At 46.2% G+C, this 22,212-nt stretch overlaps 2 protein-coding genes across 3 annotated transcripts in view; one reads left to right on the top strand and one right to left on the bottom strand.

The window, feature by feature from the left end:
* Nucleotides 1–12,855, top strand: part of Csgalnact1 (chondroitin sulfate N-acetylgalactosaminyltransferase 1) — a 331,838-nt gene extending 318,983 nt beyond the window's left edge. Inside the window, exons 11-12 of the mRNA XM_028883852.2 lie at nt 8,237–8,318; nt 11,008–12,855. Of these exons, the coding sequence (XP_028739685.1) occupies nt 8,237–8,318; nt 11,008–11,297 (372 nt within the window). The 3' untranslated portion in view covers nt 11,298–12,855. The remainder of the gene's footprint in view (nt 1–8,236; nt 8,319–11,007) is intronic.
* Nucleotides 12,856–18,242: 5,387 nt separating this feature from the next.
* The window catches only part of Sh2d4a (SH2 domain containing 4A), a 67,991-nt gene continuing 64,021 nt past the window's right edge, over nt 18,243–22,212 (bottom strand). For both annotated transcript variants that reach the window (XM_037211776.1, XM_028883855.2), the window contains one exon: nt 18,243–22,169. In XM_037211776.1, the coding sequence (XP_037067671.1) occupies nt 22,077–22,169 (93 nt within the window). In that variant the 3' untranslated portion in view covers nt 18,243–22,076. The remainder of the gene's footprint in view (nt 22,170–22,212) is intronic.

Genomic DNA, 22,212 nt, shown 5'->3' with positions numbered 1-22,212 from the left:
GCACAGAACAGACCCTCCTCTCACACCACTCAGGGTGATCTTTCCATCAGTGAGAGTATTTTGGACACCTCTGCCTCTTGTTAGCAAGCCTGGAAATGGGATGTAGACATACAGATGCGATGGGACGAAGTTTCCTCATGCCCCATGTCATGGGAGAACAGTGCTCTGCAAAGTTCATTGGAGAAGCTGACGGTGATAAGTTTTCAGAAGTAACAGAACCCGTTCCCTCTAGGCCTGACCCATGCCCTTCACCTTCCCCCAGGTCACCTCTGACAGCCGATGTGATTCTTCTGGAGAACACTGAAGCTGTGGGTGTTTTCAGAATGGAGGATGTTCATGGCCCATGCTTGTCCAAGCATGATTTTTGTGGGCTCAAGCCAGAAAGTACATAAACAGTCCCCTCTCCTACCGTCGGATTTTAACACGGCAGATGTAGTGCATTACTGTCTACATCTCTATCTGGGATTTGTAGATGAAAACAATACAGTTCCACAGTCACACACCAGTTTTCTACCCATGAGAGATAAGTCTCCTTTGAGGACAGCAGCTTCTGGCTTCCCTTCCCAGGAGTTGTAAGCTTCTCATGGGATGTTAAAGAAAAGGGACCAAGTATTTGTTTTCTTTCAACCAATGAGAATAAAAATTCCTTTGATTTTAAAGAACGCTCTGTTTTACATTTGACATTGGAAATGATTAATGTTTCTAGTTCAAATTCATAAAAGCCCTATTTGCTAGCAAGGACTTCTTTTCATTTCATAATCTAAAGGTTCTGTCCTTTCTAGTTCATCCTGCTGAGAGCAGGTAGGATGGGAGGCAGAGAGACAGAGAGCACAGAAGCAGGTCTGTCAGACCCACAGAGTAAGCAGTCCCGGTGGGAAGAGCTCAGATCCCTCAGATCCCAGAGGCCACAGCTAGAAGCTGGACCACCCTGCATCCTTCGAGATTTGCTTCCTAAAGCATCATTGACCTCGCCTCCAGCACATAAAGCTGCTGTTTCAGAGTTCAGTATTTACAATTATTTAGTTCAGTGAAATACAGCGATTTCAAGGTTCCCCAGACCCCAGAGAAATGCAGTATTGTGTCCTTCATTAGACAAGTCATTTATTTTATTTTATTTTTACTTATGTATGTAAAGTCAATCAAGGGTATGAGATCTCTTGAAGCTGAAGTTACATCTAATACAGGTGCTGGAAACCAAGCTCAGGTCCTCTGCAAGAACAGCCAGACCGCTTAGCCCTGGAGCCATGTGTACCATCCCAAGACAAATTGTATCTTGATCACTTGCAGCCCACAAAGGTCTGCTCCAGGTCCTGTTACTGGAATCAGAAGAACCATGATTGTTTCATACAGTCAGGCATGATTGATCAGAGATCCCTCAACCAACCACTCTTCACGGAGACTGAATGAATGGTCCAAGGATGCAGTCAGGAGCTAGGGAGATGGCTCAGTAAATAAAGAGCTTGCTGTGCAAGCTTGAGAACCTGAGTTCAGGTCCCCACCCCATCCCAGACATGAAACCCCCAGCACCGGGAGAGTGATGGAGACAGGTAGATCCCAAAAGGAGAGGTTGGACAGTCACTAGCCAGAAAGTCTAGCCAAACTGTCAGCTCCAGGTTCCTTAGAGACATTGTCTCAAAAAATAATGTGAAGAGTGACAGAGAAAGACACCCAAAGTTAACCTCTGGCCTCTACCCAGGCACAGGTGAGCACCCATACATAAATGTGCAGGCACAGGTGCACACCAGCACCCACATGCATGTACACACACACACACACACACACACACACACACACACACACACATGCACACTTTTGAGCCCCAAATTAAGATTGAAAGATGTCTGAGTGACAAAGCTTAGCCCACACTAAGGTGTCCCTCCTCTTGAGCTATGGGGTTAGATCTGCCAAGCATCCCCAAGAGAGCTGAGGCATAAAGAAAATGGCCTAACAAGAATTCTAGAGGCAAAGATCAAACTACAGAAATTAATACAGTAGGGACAGAATGTGTAGGTGGCAAGGCACCAGAAAACAAAAGGTAATGGCTGGAGATGGGTAAATTAGGAGAGATTTCCCCCGAGATTGCATTTTGGCTCAGTCTAGACTGTGTATATATTAACCAATCCTTCATAGCCCTCCCTGGGACACAGCAGTACCTCAGATGAGGTGGGGAATGTAGGTTCAGAATGGGGCTGTAATGAAGGTTACCTGTGCAAATGAGATGACGTTTCCCAGCAGCCCCGCAAACACAGCCTCCTGCTCAATGTTTCAGGGATGAGTTTCCATGCCTATCATGTCCTGGCGTTTCCATTTTGCCTGCAGATGAAAGCAAGGATTTCGGTGTGTGTTCAGATGACTTCTTATTTATTTAACCCCTGCATACAAATCATTAGTAATAAGTGACACTGTGGGATTTTCGTGCTGATATTTCATTTTTGAGTTTTAAGCCATGAAACTTGCTGGTGCCTTAATGCAGAACAGCAGACAGAGAAGGGAATGACTGTAATTCAAATCAATGTTCACTTTAAACATTCTACCTTGCTGGCTCAGCCTGTTAGGCTCTGCTGAGATCCCTGCAGAAGCCTGCTACTTCTCCCATCTTTAGATTCGGACCCTCCCCGCACTCCAGTCCTTCCTCACCCTCTGCCAGAGACTGGTTTTGAATAAACAAATTAATTCCACTTTTTTTTTAAAGTGTTTACGGCATAAAGCCAGTGGCATGCTTGCAAATGTTTAACAATCCACTCTTGGAAAGAAGAAGAAAGAAAAAAAAGCCCTGGTGATGGTGTTTGCCAATTTCTATGGTGTAAATAATCCCACTGTGGCTTATTTTGGACTCACCAGTGTGTTACCACAGGGCACGCAGCTGGGAAGAGATGTGTGCAAATCTGGTGAGCCAGGTTAGGCTGTCTCGAGCACAGGGCTGCAAACTCTGATTTCTTGTCGGGACTAATTGTTCTCCATAAACCAACCCAACCTGGTTGCAAAGAAGATGTCAGCTAATCCCAGCACCCGGCCGATGATACCAGCTCCATAGCTACCCCAGGCAGCCTGTCGTCATCATACAGCACACTTGCTCACAGTCTCCAAGTGCTGTCCTGTTCCTGCAGGCCGCCACCTTCCCAGTTTTAGTCTCTCGCCATTTGGTGCAGACTGCGATGTCCGCCGTGCAGTGACACTCGTGGCTTGGGGACACTGTTGAGTGTCTGTGACTGTGCTTTTCACTGTCCTCATCCTCTCTTGATTACACCTGCGCTGCTTTACCTGCCTCAAGTAGTTTGTGTGTGTGAACCCGGAGGCTGATAGCAAGTGTCTTCCTTAATCCTCCCTAATTATTCTTTTTACGATTTCATACATGTATTAATGTATCCAGTCCCTTTTTCCTTCCTGTTACCCTCTTATGTTATTCCTATTCCCGGTGGGTCCCCGCTTCTTCCCTGCACCTTATCATTTGAGACAGGGTCTCTCTCTCTTTCTCTCCCTCCCTCCTCCCTTCCCCTCTCCCTTCCCTCCCTTCCTCTCTTCTTTTCCTCCTCCCCTTCTCCACCAAGCTCTGACTATGTAGCTCCCTGATCTATCTAGTCTGCATGGACAATGAACAGTAGGGTTAGGGACACACACTGCGCTGCACCTAGCTTTTTATGTGAGTTCTAGGATCCGAACACTGGACTCCACACTTGTGACGCAATCACCTTACCAAGAAGCCATTTCTCAGCTCCTCAATCAGTTGAGCTCTTTTATTTGGCAACTGACATGTGCTCCAGTTTTTAGCACTGTCTGCCGAGCATAGTATATGTAGTGCACCCTGGCAGACTGGTTCTGTTTATGCGGAAAACATACACTTACTAAGTAACGAAAGTAACTGGAGAATCCTCCACTGTGACTATGCAGTCTTCCATAATTCTCAGCAGGGTAAGTGACATCAACATCTCAGTTCACACGTGCAGAAGTCCAGGTTCAGAGGGCACAAGTTCACTAGCTCCAATTCCTGCAGCTGCCGACTGGGAGAGGGATAGATGTGAGTGCCACACTATGAGGCTAAGCTTGACTGAGGATGATGAGCTGAAGGAACTGTATCCTTTGGCTTCAGTGATGCTTCAAGGAGGACCAAGATTCTAGATCCCAGAAATGAAAGATTTAGTGTGTCTGTGTCCAGCATGAACCCCTTAGAAGACACTGTCATCCTTTATCCAGAAACTAACAAGATGTGTGAAAATGAGACTATGTGAAGATACAGAAGGAGATGAGATTTGAGCCTATTATTAAATAAATTCTGGGGCCCTGTGGCTCCAGAATGCATTATTTCTTAAGAAATTAAACCAGGATCTTCATGGGAATCCTAGCCCCGAGCTCTGTTGCAGCAGGCTGAGTGAACTTCAGCAAATCATTCTGCCTCCATTTGCAGAGGTCTCAAGAAGAGGGCACATAGCCTTCCCCCTGAGAACCCTCTGCAGTGTGATCACCGGCCCTTCAGTTCCCAGATAATAAAGAGTCAGACCCAGAAATTGCAGCAATTCAGTGTATCTAGTACTCATGGGCAGGGTTTGTTATATCAGCAGAGTATCTCAGAACAAAACCAAAACGCAGACCCTTGTTCCAAAAGTGTTCAGAATTTAAAGACAGCTGCAATAAGCATGGGGCTCTGAGTTTGTGGGCCACAGGCCTGTGAACATGCCCAGCTCCTAAGCATTCCTAGGACATAGAAGGCTGATCAGATCTAGCTTCGGTTCTAGGGAGACACTCTTTGATTCAGAGAGAATAGTCTGTCCAAAGTCTTTGCTACCGACTTAATTTTAAGAGCCAGATTACTTCATAGGCATCTGTCCAGCCCAACACCATTAAATCAGACAGACAACTGCCTGGGCTCCGGGCTGCCTGTGTAGCTGTGAGGCCGCTGTGTTCCCCTCAACTCTAGAGGGAGTTGCTGATTTTTTGTTTTGATCCTAATAAAAAATAAATAGCCCCTGTCACATGACTGGCCCACAAAGCTGCGATTCTAGAAACTTCCTGTGGGAGATCCCAGCCTGAAACCCAGGAGAACGTGGCATACTTGGTCCCACAGTCTTTTGCAAACCTCTGTGGAGTGGGAAGGTGCTACAGGAAGAGCGGACAGGAGGCTGGCACCGAAGGTCAACTTCAAAGTGACAGTGGCGCCTGTCGATAGATCGAGGGAATTTAGAAATAGAGGGAGAGGTCAGAAACTTTTAAGTTTTAGTCTTTATCCCGTGGTAGAGCCATTGGAGTATATATTTGAACACTTGTGCAGAATGGTGGGACTCCTTGTGCCTGACTCAGTGTGTACGAGCCACACTTGGTGCCTTAGGCCTCAAGAGCATGGGGACATTTTTGCCTGTTGGTCTCAATCCACGCCATCCTGACAGTTGTCCCCACCAGTCCACCTAGGCTTTTGCTGAGGTTCTTGCTGACAAGAACCTCAAGCATGTTTGTCTCCACAGGCTAGTAACCACGGTTACTGTTCCTCCTCATCCACTAAGGAAGTATCTATTAATTGCACAGCTGTGTGGTGAGCAGTGTTCTGGGTGCTGGCGACACAGGGGACTAGGATTCTGGCTGAAATCCCCCAAGGGTGAGAGGTGAAGACCACAAACTGAGAAACAAATATACCCACGGGATCATTTCACTGCTAGTGTTATAAGGAAGTTGAGCCAGGGTCACGGTGCAGAGGGGAAATGAGGACTGGCAATTGTACGGCATTGGCCAGAGGAGGCAGACAAGAGGCTGGCACCCTGAGTAATGACGAGTAAGAGAAGGGTGACCAAGCAGAGACTGTAGGGACACCTTAGATGCCTGGGAGCCTGGGGAGCTTGGTGGTCAGGAAATGGGCCTATGTAGAGCAGCAATTCTCAACCTGTGGGTCATTGTAAAATTACAGTAGCAATGAAAATAATTTTATGGTTGGGGGTCACCACAGCATGAGGGACTGTATTAAAGGGCTGCAGCGTTAGGAAGATTGAGAACCACTGGTGTAGAGGCTCAAAGGGGAGAAGGAGGAAGCAGGCAGGCCTGCGGGTGGAGTGGTAACACTTTGTGGCCCTTGCAGGGTCTTCAGCAATGACCTGATGCTGTCCCATCAGAAGAGAACGTAAGGAGCATTCATTTCTGCCAGGCTGCTCTCCAAAGGCAGTGTTGGGGAGCAACGGTTAGCAACTTGGCCCAGTTCTGGTGGTAGAAACTTAGTAAGTGACACCCATCTTACCCTGAAATGACATGCTGTGACACAACCAAGCCAGTTTCCACAAGACTGTATATTTCAATGACTTCTTCCCACAGTGGCTTTCTGTAGCTTACCAGCTTTAAAACTAACTTAATAACTATTTCTGTACCTCAACCCCTGCCCTTAAATCGGGGTGTTGCTGTCACATCTTTCCAGGAAAGGATCACCCTTCTTTTATGTCCTTTAGCACAACATTGATTCAGCCCAGAATCTTGGGACAGTGGCTTCCTGGGAGCACACCTGTGCTTCCTCCTCAGGTCGCCAATGATTACTCTTCCAGCAGGGAGCCGTCTCTTTTAAATCTATGTAGAGTACAGCCAAGAATTTGGGGCTTGGGTATGGGCTTCTCTTCCTCTCCGTGTCTGTGAGATAGCTTGAACCCCGGACAGTAGCCATTAGCTGCCACAGAAAGAGTTTACCTGATTGACAGAGAAGGAACAAAATTCATTTCACGTTTATTCAGTGGACGTTTCCCCAGACTTTCCTGCCTCACACAGTCCTCCCAAACTTCTCTGCCTCCTACTTTCCCATCTGTTGTGTTTGGTGACCTGATGAGTTCAGCCAGGGTGGCATGCATGGGTGGGCATTCTTTGCAGGAGGGGGGGCGCACCTTGCCAGTGCCTACACCACTAGTAAAGATCTCCTTTCCTCCCCCAGCAACCATGAACTGCATATAAATCCTTGGAGAAGGGGGTGGGACTTCCTGAGTCCCTCCCACTCCATGACAGGTTGTTAAGGAGCCTCATCATGAGCAGGGTTTTGTGCCCATAGCATGACATAAATAACCTTTGCACTACTGAATTTGGGGATACAAGAAGTTTTAAGATGCATTAACTGTTTTGCAAGACATTTATCCAATATAATTTAGGCTGTGGGAAGGTTCTAGAACACGGAATAACAGTGGTGTAATAAATGAGCTAGAAGACTCTCCAGCTGGGATTTAGCTCAACTCTTCGTTGTATAGAAAAGGAAACGGGGTCTTGAAATCAGGAGACCAGCTGAGGTGGAAAGAGTGGCCAGTGGCGCAGCTGATCCCCTCCCTTTCTCCTGAGCTGTTAGAGATGAACAGCCAACAGAGCCAGGCTTCAGTAATAGGGACTCCCCTAGGCCCTCTGTTTCCCTCTCCCCGGGAGGCGACTTCCTGTCTTCTAAGCACCTATGGAAATGGCAAAGATCATGGGGGAAAAGGATCTAAAAGGATTTCAAACCCATTTCCAGACTTACTCATGACAAATCTGTGTGTACATATGTGTGTGTGCATGTGCCTCTGTGTGTGCCTGTGTGTACGAGAATTCATGTATGTGTGCGTGTGCGTGTGCGTGCGTGTGTGCGCGCGCGCGCGCGCATGCTGATCTCTATTATTTTTTAAGTTTTGTTGCCTCAGCAAATTGGTAATTTTCTCCAAGGGAAGAAACCGAGCAGTAGTGTGTTGCCCTGACTTTTTTCAGCAACCGCTTGGCCGGCCTCTCGGCCACCCTGCAGGCTGGCACATCCAGCAGGAGCTTCCTGGAGCAGCTTCTTCCTTTAGACCTACCCTCTCCTCAGCCAGCCGGAGGGAGCAGGGCCAAGGAGCCAGGACCAATCTTGGGTATTTCCTCTCTTTCCCTGTGGTTGGACTGTGAATTCTAAGCTGTTCCCAGGCCTGGTCTCAACTTCCTGAGCCCTTTGCGGGCTCTGTGCCCAGGCCTTTAGCACGAGGACCAAGCGCCAGACATGTAGGTGGCTTTTCCATGGCACCAACTACTCAAACACCCTGCTCTTTGAGGTTTTTTTTGGTTGTGTGCGAGAGAGTGTGTGTATGTTTTCATGCCTACACCCTAAAAACATCCTGGCCAAAGGTGCCCAAACTCAATTCTTTTTGGTGTACACACACACATACACACACACCCTCCCCTTCCATCTTGCCTATTTGTTGGCCGGGGGAGTCAGTATTGAGCACTACTTACCTAAGTATGTGAATATCAGTTTTATAATCTCTCTCTGACAGTTGTTTTTTCCTTGCAGGTTATAAAGAAGGAGACTGGATTTTGGAGGGACTTTGGATTTGGGATGACTTGTCAGTACCGGTCAGACTTCATCAACATAGGTGAGATTAAAGCTTGAGTCTACTGCCACCTGGAGGCCACTGTCCTGCAGGCCTCGAGCAGTCTGCAGGTTCCTCTGGGTAAAGATGCTGCCATTTCCCCAAACAGTACTGCCCCTCGGGTCACAGACAGCAGCACTTGGGACCTTGTCATATACACCAGCGTCTCTCAGGTGTACCCAGTAACATTAATAGGACAGACACTGTGAGCCCCCAGGAATGAGGAAAAAGAGGAGACTCTGGGAAAAGCACGTGCAAAGAAGACCCATGTTTCACTCTGGTGACCCTTATTTAAAGACCTCATATGTCACTTTAAGCTCTGAGTATGCAGTTGCTGTCAACATGAGCACACATGTTCAAGCATCTCTACACATATAGACACACAGATATGCATGGACACAGAGATGCAGACAAATATATACACACATGCTCAATGACACATGTTTGAACACAGACACACACGCACACACAGAGATGTACATGCACACATATCCACATAGATACAGACACACACACTCACTTATCTATACAGACATGCATACATTTATATGTACATATACAGAGGCACACAAAAATGTACACAGGCACACACATACATGTGTGTGTATATAGAAGATTAAATGAACATATTTGCAAATACATATGAGCTTGCCTGAGAACTCAGAAAGGAAAAACCAATGGGTTCCAGCAGAACAGAGCACAGTGCTCAGAGGCACAGGGACCTCCTGAGGCCTCACAGTAAGTGGGAAATGAGGAATAGGCTTGACTCTACACGCCTAGGCCAAGAAGGAACAGGTCCCAAACCTTGGCTTGCACTCTGAGGAAGCCCTTCTCTCTGGGAAGTGATGGAGAGACTCCTCCTCAGGCCTCTCAGGTACCTCCTCCCTCTCTCCCATTTTGAAAGTAGGTAGCAGAGGCAGGCCCAAGTACGTGTTGTTCCATAGATATCACCAGGTTAAAATGAGAATAATGTCAAGCCACCTGGATTTGTGTCCCCGCGGAGGCGGCAGAAGGCCAGGGTGCCGGGTCTTGAGTGGCGGCTACTCTGAAGAGCCAGCAGGTCTTCTGTCCTGTCTCTAGGCAAACATTCCTAGGTGACTATATGCATATCAGATTCCCAAAAAGGTATTCAAATTTTAAAAATAATTCCCATTTCAAGAAACTATTGTTTCCTTGCTTTGTGTGCAGAAGGTGATAGTATGTGCCAGGCTCTTATGTTTATCACATATGGATTCATATTGCATTGGGTTCTGAAGATAGAGGTCACTACATATCTTTCAAGAAGTGGGCACAATGAGATGGAGAGGGTGTTCTTCCTCAGGGGGCCACTGCTGTGACCTCAGAGCTCCTCAGTCGCCTTGGATGCCATTCTCTGCAACGGTGTTCTTATTTGCAAGTGTGTGTGTGTGTGTGTGTGTGTGTGTGTGTGTGTGTGTGTGTGTGTGTGAGAGAGAGAGAGAGAGAGAGAGAGAGAGAGAGAGAGAGAGAGAGAGAGAGAGAGAGACCCTGGTATTTAATAAGAGATGCTAAGGACAATATTCTAGTTTATTTGGTTACGCTATCTACTTCATTAGAGGATTTAAAAACACCAAAGGTCAGGCAGGCATCATCATGTAGCCTCATTCTCCTATTCCCTGTATTTAAGAGGTAAAGATAGTAGAAATAAAAACTCAAAGCCTGGGCTATACAGCAAGAGACTGTCTCAGAAAAACAGAATAAAACAAAACAAAACAAAAACACCTTGTCAAGTTCAGTAGCAACTTTGCTAGAAAAAAAAGGATCTAAATTCTGACTGTCAGCTTGTGACCTCCCTCTTCTTGCTGTCCCCCTACTGCAGGGACACAGTCACTCATAAACCACACCACTCAGGGTTTCTGGTCTTGAGTTTTTCTAGTCTGAACTGGCCCTGACCAGAGCAGTCTAGCTAAGGCATGGGGGCAGGGATAAAGAGGCCACATGAGAATGTTTGGGACAGGATACAGTGATAGAAGGAAGCCACGCCCAGACAGAAAAAGCAGGGTTTGCCTTGCAAGGTGTCAAGTTCAAAAGGAGGGATGCCCTTGAAGCTCTTAGTCCTGGGCCAGAGCTGCTCATATGGACCACTGATGGCCCTTTCAAGCAGCCCAGTTGTTCGAATCCTGTCCAACAGCCTGTTATGTGATGAAGTTTTTGTGGTCTGCCATGAAGATCATTCCTGTTGGCCATGCCCATCTCAAGTCTATGACACTGGGAACTTGGATAAATGTGCTTCAAATGGCACCTCCCCTGAATACTTCCTTATTGTGTGTATGGGGGCATGGAGTCCAGGGGACAACTTCAAATATCACTCCTCAGGTATCATCCACATTTTTAATTTTGGGACAGTCTCCCATTGGCCTGGAACTTGTCAAGCAGGCTAGGTTGACTGACCAGCAAGGCCCGGTCATTTACCTGTCTCTGCCTCCTTGGTGCTGGACTTGAAAGTGCAAGCCACCATTCAGGTATCCACTCTTGGGTTTTAAAATTTTTTAATGTGTGTTCTTGGGCGGGAGTGGAACTTAGTTCCTCATGCTTACAAAGCCAGTACTCTACCAATCAAGTTATCTCCCTATCCACCTCCCACCTCCCCCCTTCCCCCGCCATGCTCTTGATGAAAAATCCACGGAGGCCGAGTATGTGCCACACAATTGAGTAGCATGTTCTGTTCCCACAGGTGGATTTGACCTGGACATCAAAGGCTGGGGTGGTGAAGATGTACACCTGTACCGGAAGTATCTCCACAGCAACCTCATAGTGGTACGCACACCTGTGCGGGGACTTTTCCACCTTTGGCATGAGAAGCGCTGTATGGATGAACTGACCCCTGAGCAGTACAAGATGTGCATGCAATCCAAGGCCATGAATGAGGCATCCCACGGGCAGCTGGGGATGCTTGTCTTCCGGCATGAAATAGAGGCTCACCTTCGCAAACAGAAGCAGAAAGCGGGCAGCAAAAAGACATGATCTCCCAGGCACAGATCAGCAAAGACTTCCAGTTGTTTGCCATTGGCTGTTCTGAAAAAGTAGATGCAATAAGGTATAGACTTCCACAAAGGGTGACCAAGAATCTGATGAGGAGGAGAGATGGAAGTAGAGAGTCTCTGGTTTCTGTTGGCCCTGTGTAGGGTGACAGTGACTGTGTTTACAGCAAAATGATCCCTCTGTCCCTGCTCACCGAAATAGTCACAGCCTCAGACAAGTTCTGTAGAAAGTTCACTAGAAGAGATGCATGCATACTGGCTTCTCTTCTTAGGAATGGTTACATCAGAGGGCCTTGGTATCCAGGACTACCCACATCTTAGAAGGAACAAAGGACCTGTGAGAAATGCGGAGATCCGACAGGAGTACCCTCCAGGGGACAATGAGCAAAATCAAAGAGACCTGGAAACAAACTGTCAACACTGTCATCCCCCCAATATTAACCAAAAAATAACCCTCTCGTTTCAGTTATCTTTAGTCACTGTTCTAAAAATGCACTTTTTGTTTTGCTTGTATCGTGCTTATTTAATTACCTATTGGCAAGCCTTGGTAGGAGCACATTGTAGTATATACACTTGTACGATTTCTAGGATTTGTTTTTATTTTTTTGTTGTTTTTGTTGGTATGTTTATTTGAGACGGTCTGGACACAGAGCCTGAACTAACTTTGAAATCATGGTCCTCCTGCCTCAGCAGCCCGAGTGCTGAAATTACAGATGTGCACCACCACCACTGACAAGGAGGCGTGTGAGAGAACCTTCAGGTGCCAACATCTGGGCACAAATCTGAGGACGTGCCAAACTCAAAGATAAGGCTATGTGTGGGGCTGCCGAGAGAACGGTGTATCGAAACTGTCTACGACTATCCGAAGAGGGACAATCAAACACTACAGAAAGGAAAAGACACTGTCATCTCCACCATCAAGGAACACTAAGACCTTGGTATGTTTCCTAGAGAACATGCCTTCTCCTCAGGAGAAATGGGGACCATTTTCTTACCTGTTTGAATAAACCAAAGTTATGAACCAAACTATCGCTTTTCAAAGCAGGGTGCTCTTCCTGGTCTCTGGCTTCCATAAGAAGAAAATGCAGGAAAAAAATATACATATATTTTGTGAAAGACCAGTCCATCAACCCAGCGAGATGGGAAATTTTGCTACATTTTCACTCACTCCTGGCCATGTGGAAACAACTTATTTTTAAAATAAGCAATGTTGCTTGGTTGCCAAGACACTTCTGAAGCTCGCATTTTCTTACAACTTCAAACTCTTTTTTAAAAAAATAAATATGGTTACCATCGAGTGGTTTCTACATCCATGTGCAAATTATTTATTTATTAGCCAGCACCAGATGCATGAGCTAATTACCTCCTCTGTCTCCGTGCCTTCTGTTTGCCCACAGTGAATTCATTGTTTAAACGCTTCAAGAACACTCAAGCTGTGTGTTTAAAAAAAAAAAAAAAAGCATTGTATTGATTTGTACTGGTAGTTTATAAAGTTTAATTAAAACATGAGACATAAATGAAAGGTGGCATTGCACAGCTAATAAAATGTGTGAATGTGATTTCTTCCTGGAATAAGGATGCAGTGTCTTGAGTTTGGGGAGATTCTTTTATGCATAGAGCAGGGCTTTCCAGTGTTAGTGCTGTTGACATTTGGGACTTGATCACTTAGCAGGGGAGGTGACTGTCCTGTGCAACATTCCTGTAGTCCCTCCACACACTGAATGCCAGGGCCATCTCCCCCTCGGTTTTTGACAACCAGAATGTCTCCAATCATTGTCAAATACTCAAGGAAAGGGAGCATGACTCCTGGCTGAGAACCACCAAGATAGAAGGAAACTTTTGACATTTCATTCATGCTAATTTTTAGTTAGATGAAATTGAAAAATGATTTCTGGAACCCATTTCCATGCTACCTTGGCAATATTCACATACTCCTGTGATTTTAGAGCCTTCAGGGCATGTAACTGTTGCCTCCCAATAGTGGTCCTTATGGATTTGTGACTGACACTTGATATTCTCACCGAGGCAGGGGGATTGCTATCCCACAAGGGTAGAGGCAGCCATCAAATGTTCAGCTGTCTCTTGGTGTTGCAGGCCCTGGATGACTCCAGGATAATCAGCATTTAAACTTGTTCACACCGTATACGTTACAGATGTGTATGATACCAAATGAGAGTTTTGTTCGTTTCTTGAGACAAGGTCTCATTTTGTAGCCCAGGATGGGCTGAAAGTCACCCTGCTCCCTCTGCCTCAGACCCTCCAGTGCCTGGGTTACAGTTGTGTACGAGCACACCTCACTAAGAATTGATTTCAACAGTTGCTAAGAGGACTAGGAAAAGGCCTCCGTGGGTAAAGTGAACTCAGATCCCCTCTGGCCCCAACACTATATGCATGGGAAGCAAAGCTGGGAGAAGCCTGGGGGCCTGTGTCTAGCCAGACTGGCTGAACCAGCATGTTCCAGGTTTCCTGAGAGACCTTCTCTAAAAAACCAAAGTGGAGAGCAGTAGAGGAAGACACACAATGTGTGCACACACGTTGAGGGCCCATAGTGAAGCCCATTATTATGTATGGTAACTTGAAAAAAGTCTAATTTCAAATGTCACTGAGGGTAAGTGAAGAGGACAGGAAACAATTTCCTTCGTCTTAAAGCTTAGCTTAGCTGCCATTTCTGTCTGAAATGTCTCCTGAAGGCTCATCTGTTACAGATGTGGCTGCTAGTGGATGGGATCTTGGGCAGTGATTGGCTCCTGGGGTCTCTAACTCCATTAGTGGATCTATCCCTCCATGCATTCATCCTTTCATGACATTCCTAATTGGATGGTGACAGGAAGCCAGGAGGTGAGGACTCTGGAGGAAGATCCAGTCCTGGTCCTCTGAACTCTTCCTAGCTCTCCTTACTTCCTGTCCACCTGGGAGGAGATGGAACACTAAGCTTATGTAAATGAAGGTGGAGGAGGCCCACTGAACCTAAAAGGGGGCTGGAATTCAAACTTACACAGCAAAGGAAAGCGGAAATGAAACTGAAGAACTCAGGCTCATTACCTCTTACAAAGAAAGGACACCACCGGATGCCTGCCTAGTCAAAGGCCTCTTTGGAGACTTGCTCTATTCCTTGTCCCTGTACCTTGCTTAGTAAGCAGTCCGGTTGCCTTCTAATATACTTGGGGTCCCAACCAAGTACTGCTAATGATGCTGCTGTGGGAGAGCTGTTAGCAGCTCTTCCCAACTCTTTGATGACGACAGATTGAATCTAGAATGAGAATTGACAGTTAATGCTACAGATCAGGCCTCCCAAACTCTAGCCACCACACCTACCTAGCCTTCTGTTAAATATCTGTCAACAAACAATGACTCCCAGTGACATACGTCACATCCTTGTGCTGGATCTCTCCAATCCTGTGCTTTCCAGCACACCTAAGTGTGGACACCTTGCCTTCTTCCACACTAGGTAAGTAGCTCCCAAAATTTTAACTCTTTGTTTCAGGAAAAAACCCTCTATTATTTTATCTAATCCTACCAGAAAGAAGTCTGAGTCAGGCAAGTCCAGACCCCTGTCCTCTGTGTGTGTTCTTCCCACTGTTCCGCTCCTCCAGCCCCACATAAGAAACAAGAAAGAGGAGTGAAGCTTGTTGACCCAGCAGACCAGGAAGAGCCACACAAGCCCGCCACCTGCACCTCTCCAGCTGCAGAGAGATGAGCCTCAGAGCCAGGCTCTTAAGCAGGACCCCAAAAGGTGAGGTTTAAAGACTCTCAAATAGAAGGTCAGATGGGGGGATCCTCGTGTTTAAAGGGGGACTGACTCTTCCTGGGAGTTGCTGATGAGATCATGACCTTGGGCAGTTTCTTAGGAGGGCAGGTGTGCTTTGCTCCTGTGCCCACTGATGCCTGAGCGCCCGGTGATTACGTTCTCACTAGCTACGTATTATCATTCAAAGCTGTTTCTCCTGGCAAGACTCGGGCTTTGTTGTTACTGCCAAAAAGTTGTGGGGTCCGTGCCAGTTGGTTTGGGGGATTTGGTTTTTCCCCAACACACAGAATATGTTATTTCCTGTCCACAGAGATACCTTTTAAAATGCCTCTGCTTTGCTTAGCCTTTGAAGGTTCCCTCTGCAGAAGTCAATCCCAGCATCCCCCGGGGCTTATCTTTTGGCAGTTCCAGTAAGAAAGAGGACAGAGATCCTGAAACAGGTAATAGGAAAGGAGGTCATGGTGAATGTCACAGCCTGGGAGGGCAGGACACCAGTGGAGAGAGAAGCCAGGCCATGTTCCTCTCTTCACTGTTTCCCCAACATTCGTCAAGAGCCAGAATGTGGGGGTTCTCTGCTAGAACTAACCGAATGTCTATGAGTCTGGTGTGGGTGGTTAGGAGACCCGAATTTATTCCCTGTTCTGCCGCCACACTTGTGCACACTGAGGTGTGCCCAGTGCTCCTGATAGCTCCCTCCATCTCGGATCTTAGTCCGTGCAACGTCCACATCTACCACCAATCTCAGCCTCCAACCCATTTTGAAAACCTGCAAGAAGATCTTTCTCCACTGAGATCTTAAAGACATTTTAAATGCATTTAAATGTTTGAAAAACAGACCAAAAAATAGAGTATCACCCAAATTAAATTTAAAACCTGAAGGATATTTTTTAATTTCTATTTTTTATCCCCTGGAACGACTCTCATATAAAGTTGAGCCATATAAAGACGACATCCACAGTGTGGAGGGCTGTCAGAAATACCCAGAATGGCCTGGGTGAGACGCTGTGTAAGACTCCTTCACACCATTGAGAAAGACCCCCAAGGAGAAGAAGGCATTACCACTTTGGTTGTTGTGACCCAGTGCTGGGGTGGGGGTATTACTGGGATTTTTGACTTGCTGGGGAGTCTTCAGAATGGAACAACCTTCCCACTGAGGAAAACGCACAACTGACTTAGATGGACGTGTGCACTGGGCCTAATCTGCACCACTAGCATAGGGTAGACAGGCAGAGGAGGTTCCAAATTCATATGTCTTCTCCTCGAAAAGGAGATGTTAACTTGGAGATTATGATTAGACATGTCTTGGCCACTTAGTCAGTTTGACAACTGCCAACTTAGAGACAAAAGATGGTTACTGCTAACCTCGGGGTTGTCAGAACCACTAGGAAATAACCCTCCCCTCCCTTGCCATTTCAAATCCCAAGCTAACTGGTCCATTTTGCTTTAGGTCAACTAGCTAGCATTCTGCCTAGATCATTATATCCTCAACATTTCAAAAACGTCCCTTGTACCCTTAAAATAGTTCCCCAAATTCCAGGAAATTGGCCATCATGCTGCATGGCCCAGTTGGTTGTAGAAGCCAGCTTCATGAAGGAACACTCACAGCGAGTGGTTACACTTAGGAGGCTTTCACTATGCGGGGCACTTAACGTCACTCTTTTCTAATCTTCAGAACCCAGGCGACTTCGGTAACTCATTTTAGAAGGTAAAACTCATGCAGGTTCAGCTTTTTTTTCCTTTTTATGATTCCACATGGCTAATCGATGATCTAGGCAGGACACAGTCCTAAGCCCACTGCAGGGCTTTCTTACTGCTGTGTCAAGCTGCTTCATTATCCAATTATGTATATGTACATATATCTTGGTTGGGTTTTTTTTTTTTTTTTTTTTTTTTTTTTTTTTTAGACAGGGTTTCTCTGTGTAGTTTTGGTGCCTGTCTTGGATCTCATTTTGGAGCTGAGGCTGGCCTCGAACTCACAGAGCTCCACCTGGCTCTGCCTCCCGAGTGCTGGGATTAAAGGTGTGCGCCACCACCGCCCGGCTCCAATAATATATTTTTAATCATACGTTAAGGGAGAGAAATTTCATCACTTAAGCCCCTTAATAGTTTTGAATCTGGAGCAACACAGGTAAGCTTGTGCCATAGAGAGAAGTTACTCATCACCCTACAGACAAACTCGAAGTGTAACTGTGGTGCTATCCACAGTAGAGCACAGAATTAACATGTCAGTGTTACTGTGGAGTGGCCACAGTAGAACACAGAATTAACATGGCTGTGTTACTGTGGAGTGGTCACATAGAGCACAGAATTAACATGTCAGTGTTACTGTGGAGTGGTCACATAGAGCACAGAATTAACATGTCAGTGTTACTGTGGAGTGGTCACATAGAACACAGAATTAACATGGCTGTGTTACTGTGGAGTGGTCACATAGAACACAGAATTAACATGGCTGTGTTACTGTGGAGTGGTCACATAGAACACAGAATTAACATGGCTGTGGTACTGTGGAGTGGTCACGTAGAACACAGAATTAACATGTCAGTGTTACTGTGGAGTGGTCACATAGAACACAGAATTAACATGGCTGTGTTACTGTGGAGTGGTCACATAGAACACAGAATTAACATGGCTGTGGTACTGTGGAGTGGCCACGTAGAACACAGAATTAACATGTCAGTGTTACTGAGGAGTGGTCACATAGAACACAGAATTAACATGTCAGTGTTACTGAGGAGTGGCCACAGTAGAGCACAGATTTAACATGGCAGGAAATCCAGTCTCTCCTTCCACAGGGTCAGGGATGAGTAGCTCTCCTGATATACAGCAGAAAGGAGGTATAAGCTAATGAAAAAAATTCTAAAAATAGAAATCAAGAAGAGAAACCTAAGTATCTATCCCTAAAGGACAGGAAAACACAATTTAAACAAAACTATTGAAGATATAATTGTGGAAAAGCTGTAATTATAAGAAAAAGGCTGCACTGTAAGAAAGATGAATATAATGCTCCCTGAAATAAAATCATTTGCCTGTCTGAGTCCTACTTTGTCCTGGTATGGTCAGACTACTGCACACTAGCCCAACCTGGGGTCGGGGAGAGGGTGAGCGGGTCCAAGCACATCAGGGTGCAGAAGGATCCTGGGCATCGGTGAGTGTAATGGCAAAGAACACCAGGGAAACTGTGTGTGAAAACAGCTCGTTTATTAGGAGGGGACAATTATACCCCAGGAAGAATGGCCGGTTGGATCCACGTGGTGGTATGTTATTGGTTGAGGCAAGAACATGGACGGCTCTTCATTTCCATACTCTGGAGCAGCAGGGACCAGGGGAATGCACCTTATAAGGTCATATAGAAAAGGAAGTCCATCCTGGGATGTTTCAGTGGTCAGACAAGCAGCAACCATTCCTCTGAGCCTTGAGATGCAAGCTCTTATCGGTTGCTGCGTGCACCAGGGCGTGTCCCCACCTGGGGAAGCTAACTGCTGGGGTCTGTTGGTGCCCAGGCAAGGTGGGCGAGCAGCCAAACTCCTGCCGCTCTCAGAAGGAGAAAATCCAGGGTAGGCATGCTTCGACCCCTTCTTAGCTTCAGGCCGTCCCCTCAGACGTTCTAATCAAAACAGAAGGAAAGAAGCTCCATGGATATGTTCCTGTCGTTCTATAAATATGTTGTGTGTATTCTGTACTCAAACTAGTGGGAGCCCCAAACTACATGTGTGCAAGAGTCACAAATGTGCCTTAATTAAGAAGATGCTTGCATTTGATTGACCCGTAGGGAAGTCTCTGGGGGTAGTTTCTTGATTGATGATTGATGTGGGAGGGCCCAGCTCACTGTGGTTCCTGCCAGGTCTGGGAAGGTGATCCTGGGAAGTGTAAGAAAGGTAGCTGAATGCAAGCCTGAGAACAAGCCAGCAAGTAGCATTGCTCACTGCCTTCTGCTTCAGTTCCTGCCTTGGCTTCCTCCAGTAATTGATGATTGGGATGTGTAAGCCAAGTAAACCTTTTTCTCCTCCGGGCTGCTTCCGGTCATGGTGTTTATCACAATAGAAAGCAGACTAGAACAATGCTAGTCCACCAAAGAATGACCAATGGCAAAGCCTTGGCTCAAATAGGAAATCCTGGGTAGAGATGCCCTGAGATAGTTGGGGGGAACATGTTCATGATCTGCCCCTTTGGTTCTTTTTGGTCCAATTGTTCCTGTGTTCTTCCTTAGCCTAGGTAATGTTTGAGCTGACACATCTTCACCTGGCTTGCCATGGCAATATAAAGGCCAGAAAATTTGAGATGACTGTAGCAGGGACTTTCCAAAGTCTTTCTGATAGAAAGAAGAATCAGTGTGGGCCAGGGCTGGCACTTGGCTCTAGCCCAAAACACAAGTGTCCACAGGCCTGAGTCCCTGAGATTGGAAACCTGTATGACAGTCTGAAGGTGATACCCTGGATTAAAAAACCTTGAGCAGAAAGGGCAGGACTCTAGGCTTGTTGACACAGCAGAAACAGGAGACCAGGGCCAGGATTGGACCCCACCTCAGACCATACCTAGTATGAGACACTGTCAGGACAATGAGGGTGAGTATTCAGGTTCCTCAGCCCATTTAGTTGAATTTCCCAATTCTGTAAACCATTTCCTGCCCTCAGAATTTCAATATTCCTCCTGGCCACTGTATCACCGAACACTAGACAGTTTATTTCTTTGTGTGTTGATACCAATAAGATCAAAGAGTACAGAACTCAAATATACTCCTCTTGCTATTACATTAGCAAGTTAACTGGCTTGAGTTCTTTCTTAATCTTATTCTGGTCACTTAACACAGAGTGATATATTTGAACATAGCCATACGTACTGCCTACATAAGTATTTCAGCACCCTACCATCAGCTGGATCCCACACTGAGTAAAGCGGAGAGAGCTAGTTGAGTACCACCATTCATCTCTCCCTACTTTCTGACTGTGGGTCTACGTGACCAGCTGTGGCAGGTTCCTGCCACTGTGGGTTCCCCGTCATGACAGACTGCACACTCACACTGTGAGCGGAAATAAACCCTTCCTTCCTTCCTCACCTTGCTTTTGGCAGGTATTTTGGTCACCTCAACGAGAAAAGTAACTAGTATAGATAGGTAAAGAGCCCATTCAAGATAACCAGGAAAACAGTGGAGAGAGATGGGAACCGGACAAAGATTCCGAGTGATGTCCTAACCACTGAGTCATGGAAACAAAGCTAAAAGGAGTACCTTATAAAAATTTCACAATATGAACCACATGGAATATTTTAAGAAGCAAGTTGACTGTAATCTGAATTTCAAAGTTTTCTCATGGGCGTGCACACCAACCTCTACCTCAGATCATTGTGCATTTGACTGCTGCACACAAGGAACAACTGTAGTGCCTTTCTACTTTGCTTAAAAGGCAAGTTCAAAAACAGCTAGCACAGATAGGCTTAGCTGTGGGCAAAGTTCCTTCCTCCCAGGAAAACATGACACTGAATGACTCGCACACTCCTTGGTCACCATCCAGAGGTTGGCCCCACCTCATCGATCTGAGCTAAAAATGGCTGGAGATTTGATTTAAGGATGATGTAGGGCAGGAGATTCCTGGCTGAATAAATCTGTGTCCCAGGGCTAGACAGCATTGCTTGGAATGTTCTTCCCATACCCAAGTTTTATTTCATAGTGAGGGTGCAGACGGTAACAAGAAACAAGCCCATGAAATGTGTGGGGGATCTGCGGCTGCATAAACTCTTGCACTAGTTTTCTGAGAGTGCTGTAAAAAGTTACCATATATCCGGTGACTTTGACGTTTATTACCTCACAGTTCTCAAGGCGAGCAGGCCGCAGTGACGGTGCAAACAATAATCACGGGGCCGTGTTTTTGTCTTCTAGAGTTCCAGGGGGAATCTACCCTGAGTGCTGTCGTCTTTCAGCATCCCTGGCAGCCACTGATCACGGCTGCATCACTGACTCTCTGTCTCTGTGGTCCCTTAACCTTCATCGTTCTGTGTGTCTATCTCTAAATCTCTCTTCCTTGTCTAGATGCCAGTCATTAGAGTCAGGGCCTACTCTACTTATCTTGTCTGCAAAGACCCTATTTCCATATCAGGTCACACCCCTGTACAGAGAGGTCAGTACTTCGTGTTTTCTTGATGTGGGGCACAATTCAACTTTCAATAGGTGGTATCCAAGACACTTGCTCTGTTCTTCTCTTTGGACCATGAATACATGAGTCCTTCCACGGCCGCACACAGCATCTTTTGTATGTATTCACAGATAGAGGTGAGGGAGGCAGAGCAAAATGAGGAGCAAGCTGTAAGATGCTGCAGGTCCCTCCCGCCACTGTGTGTGCTGGATCTAGTAGTTATTGTTTGTATTTGTTTGTTGGTTGGTTTGTACATGGTAAGTCTCTCTCTCCAGGTACTAAAACTTCTCTTTCAGTTCCCAATCGGGACTTGCTTTTCTGTCTCTTAAGTCCTGGCTCCAACACTTACAGAAAAGGTTGTCTTTTGGGGATAATCTCAGCCCTGAGTCAGGACATTTTTTCCCCAGCATAATAAAGCCAAGATGGAAGTTCACATAAGCAGGAGACTGAGACCTTTGACTGCATACCAAAGACAGAGCATGTGATCACAAAACAGTTCACTTGTTTTTTTTTTTTGTTTTTTTGTTTTTTTTTTACAGTAACACCTTAATTGCTAAAAAGATTTCAATTTACACTTGTTATTTTATCTTATATACATCATTAGGGTCATATCCTTCAAGGTCCTATCTTCGTATTAGGATGCTGTTGAAATGGGTACACTTCTCCCTTTTCCTTTCAGAATGAGGATGAGGGAGAGGTCATGTCCCCTTGAATTGAACGCCAGCATTTATGCAGAATAGAGGATTCGATTTAGACCTCACAGACATTGTTCACTGTTGGCTCTGTCACAGAGTGATTTTGGCATCACATGCAAATGTCCACCTCAGAGGTGTCTGTCCAGAGGAGAACCCAGCTGGAGGCTGGAGGCTGATCTGGGTGAGAGCTGTCACTCAAAGAGCTCCAGGTAGTCGGGTGGCTTTTCTTGTTGACCACAGGGGTACATCAGGAGTTCCTTCCCCAGGGAGGTTATGGGCTCTTCCTGTCGATCAAAGCACAGAATCAGGTGGCAGCTGTGTGGTAGA

The sequence above is a fragment of the Peromyscus leucopus genome, chromosome 17, assembly GCF_004664715.2.
Source record: "Peromyscus leucopus breed LL Stock chromosome 17, UCI_PerLeu_2.1, whole genome shotgun sequence".
Taxonomy (NCBI): domain Eukaryota; kingdom Metazoa; phylum Chordata; class Mammalia; order Rodentia; family Cricetidae; genus Peromyscus; species Peromyscus leucopus.
This window is presented reverse-complemented; position numbering and strand designations above follow the sequence as displayed.